At 32.4% G+C, this 3,412-nt stretch overlaps 1 protein-coding gene across 1 annotated transcript in view; it reads right to left on the reverse strand.

Annotated features, from left to right (window-relative positions):
• The window catches only part of LOC107092525, a 14,697-nt gene extending 11,377 nt beyond the window's left edge, over positions 1-3,320 (reverse strand). The window contains exons 1-4 of the mRNA XM_015387049.1: positions 3,302-3,320; positions 2,303-2,402; positions 1,811-2,027; positions 1,383-1,396 (exon numbers count right to left, since the gene is read on the reverse strand). Of these exons, the coding sequence (XP_015242535.1) occupies positions 1,383-1,396; positions 1,811-2,027; positions 2,303-2,402; positions 3,302-3,320 (350 nt within the window). The remainder of the gene's footprint in view (positions 1-1,382; positions 1,397-1,810; positions 2,028-2,302; positions 2,403-3,301) is intronic.
• Positions 3,321-3,412: the final 92 nt, after the last annotated feature.

The raw sequence follows: 3,412 nt of genomic DNA on the forward strand, positions 1-3,412 counted from the left end.
CCACTTCCTCGCAGCCTCGGCTGTATCTAGACCCACAGTGTGTAGCTCAGACCACGCTTCAATATTGAGCATAATTTAAAAATGTCTGTGTCAAGCTTACTGCAACACACTACTGTAAAAGTATAACCAGGAAGCGAGGTAGGAGGGCAAAATAGGTTTAGCGCAACCGCAGCACAGGAAGGAGAATTACGCCCAGGAGAAAATGGATAAAAATAAACTGCAGGAAAAAAAAAAACATGAATCGATTCTCTTGCGGACGTATCGATGCATCGCATCGTCGGCTTTTGGATCGATGCATCAATAAAAAACGATTATTATTTACACCCCTATTGTAAATATTATATTTGCACCTTTTAAACAGAACTCAACTCAAATGTTTCTGCTGCATGTGCTTCATATTCCTCTGATCACTGCTGCACTTTATAAATGAAAATGTTAATTTCACTTCTGTAAGCTACTGATTCACTGTTTTGTTTTGTATACACCCTGTGTATACAAAATTACATAATTATAAAGTTTGTCTATTGTCTAAGTTTAACATTTTAAACTGTTCTCATGATACATGTCATCAGGTACAGCACATTTAAACAACTTAGTTGGAACTGAATCTTAGATGAAGGTAGAACCTTCGCTAACTCTGAAGGCTCAACTAGTTCAAAACAGTCCAAACCCAATTCTGGTTCTATAGTTACCTCAGATGCTGCTTCACCTTCCAGAGATGAACCAATTATAATTAGAGAGCTGCCAATAATCTTATGTTTAAAGGAAAAGTCAATTTACATTCATACAAACTTCTGAAAGTTCTTTAAGTATGAAATTATTACATATTTTTCAGTAAATCAGTGTTTTTAATCAAGAGTAATTTTCTACAAAAATACCACACTTATATCATTATCGCCAAAGGAGGCAGAGGACTAATTGAACTCCCATATTCCATATCCTCTGTGAGTGCTTAGTTATTTTATTTAATGAGAACCATTTTACATTCTCCGTCCCTCATCCACCCAGGTAAAGGATGGATTTGAGTGTCGTACAGGAAAAGGAATGTCACCAACATCCAATTTTTTGAAGTGAAATAGGATAAGTAAAAACCAAAACAGCTTCTTAATATGCTTTCCCAAAAAAGACCTTTTTATTTAATTATTGGTAATATCCAATAATTGAATTAAATGATCAAATATTAATTTTATTTTGAAAGGCTTTCAAACCAAATCCAGTCACAACTTCCAAAACTGCATCTCACAACTTTAGCAATATTATCAAGAACTTGTTATCTCAATTATTATCAACCAATGGAAAGAAGAGGTTTGGGCAGAAATTATTCATCTGTTGGATGTAAGTGGTGAGTATTAAAGATGTCATAAAAATTATGCTTTTACTACCTTCCGTTGTCCTCCTATGTATTCACAAATGATAATATAATATTATGCATGCTCTTCTTGATCTGCGTAGGCGGTCTGGAACAGACAAGTTAAAGAGACTGTGGAGAATGTGGAATTTTTGGGTTAGAGAGAGAAAACTTCTGGGGAGATAGAGAAGAAGGCAAAAGTAGTGCTAAGATACTACAAGGCCAGCTACCCCGTACCTCCAAAAATAAAGAACGTGAGTGAAAAATTGCCCAGTAGATAAGCCCCGCAGTAGAACATGTATTAAAAAGTGCTCCTATATAGTTAGAGGAACTTAGAAATCTCACAAATGAAGAGAATCTGAGTAGCACCACAGAACTTAGATCTACAGCAACCAAGACAGGAAGTGACGCCACATGTCTAACCAGCCATGAAATCAGTTTTTTAAGCATTTTCGTGGTTACCTCTGGTGAGATGAACTCAATCTCTGCCTCATATATTCCATTGCATTTGTTAGCCTCCACTTTAGTCACGACTGAGGTACAGGCATCAACACTTCCAGAAGGTAGAAGCATCTTCTCCTCTATTACAGTGTTTATCAAAGATGTCTTTCCAGCTCCAGTTTTTCCAAAGACACCAACCAATTCCTTCTTTTCCATCTTCAGGTTTTTTATTTTAGTCCTTTTAAAAGATTTTTTAGTTAAAGATAAATCCAATTTCAACATATTTACATCAACATAGTATTTGATAATTTTAACTTCTGACAGTTTGACAACAACAAACCTCTAAATTTAGGAATACATGCAAATGCATCCAGCATTATAACGTATTAATTATGTGTCAGCTGATGAAAACCTTAAACTTTTTCAATAAAAGAAGAACCTTTACATTTTTTAAGATTCTATTCTTAGTTAGAATACATCAAGTCAAAACCTTCAAACAAAAAATATACTCACTTCAAGAATGTATTGAGTGTTGTGTTATCTTGATTGTCCAGTTTGGCTAAGATGCTCCCCATTGTGTTTTTCACATAATTTAATATCTCGTCCTCTTTTTCTATAATGAAAACATATTAATGAGATAACTAACATTGTAAAATCAGAGGGATAAAAGGCACACCAGTTAAGTGAAAAGTGAAACTTTTTTCTGATATGGCACATAAAACGTATGCTTACCATAACAGAAAATTTAATATACTTCTGCAGACAAATATTTTTTTTTAATTGTTTTGACTGGGTAAGCACAGTTGTATTGGTATTCAAAATATAGGTATTATATTTAAATAACTATTTTTTAGAATATTGAACACAATGAATTATTAATTAAAGATGATAAAAAAAAATAAAAATAAATTAAAGATGATATAGTACGCAAACCTTTAAAAAGCAGCCTCCATGTGTGCCAGCAGAAGACAAATATTCAAATTTTCATATTCATCACCATTATATGAGCTTGATTGCAATATTAAAAATCAAAGGAGGCAGAAAACCATGAATAAACGTGATTTAAAAGGTAATTTTGTTTCAGTTTTTGTCATTTTTGAAATTCTTACATGATTAACGGATGATGACTGATCTTGTTTCTTTGCTTTTATTATATAAACATAAATTATAACAGAATATGTTATGGCATAAACCCATTCTTTAATAACACACTTATTTTAAGGGTATCTATTTATAAATAGAAAGAACATATTAAGGAAAAGCTCAACTGTATTTTTAAGAATACGAATGATAGTTTTTATGTCGTTCCAATGTTTATAAAAAAGAAATACCTGCTGAGAGTCTTGTCCCAAGGTGCCTTTTAATTGCAGGTTGTCCTTTCTTAGACTCACACTTTGGGTCGTGTTTGCGCTTTCCTGTTTTTTAAATATATATGAAAAATAGTGACTCCTCTTTTCTATTTGCTTTTAATTCTACATGAAACAGTTTTGACTCAGAATTTGTAGTTCTCACCTGAAGATGTAGATGGCATTGCCTGTGAATAAAAGAAAAGGTAATGTACAATAAAAGTATATATATATATATATATATATATATATATATATATATATATATATATATATA

The sequence above is a fragment of the Cyprinodon variegatus genome, unplaced genomic scaffold (assembly GCF_000732505.1).
Source record: "Cyprinodon variegatus isolate N-32 unplaced genomic scaffold, C_variegatus-1.0 Scaffold384, whole genome shotgun sequence".
Lineage (NCBI taxonomy): Eukaryota > Metazoa > Chordata > Actinopteri > Cyprinodontiformes > Cyprinodontidae > Cyprinodon > Cyprinodon variegatus.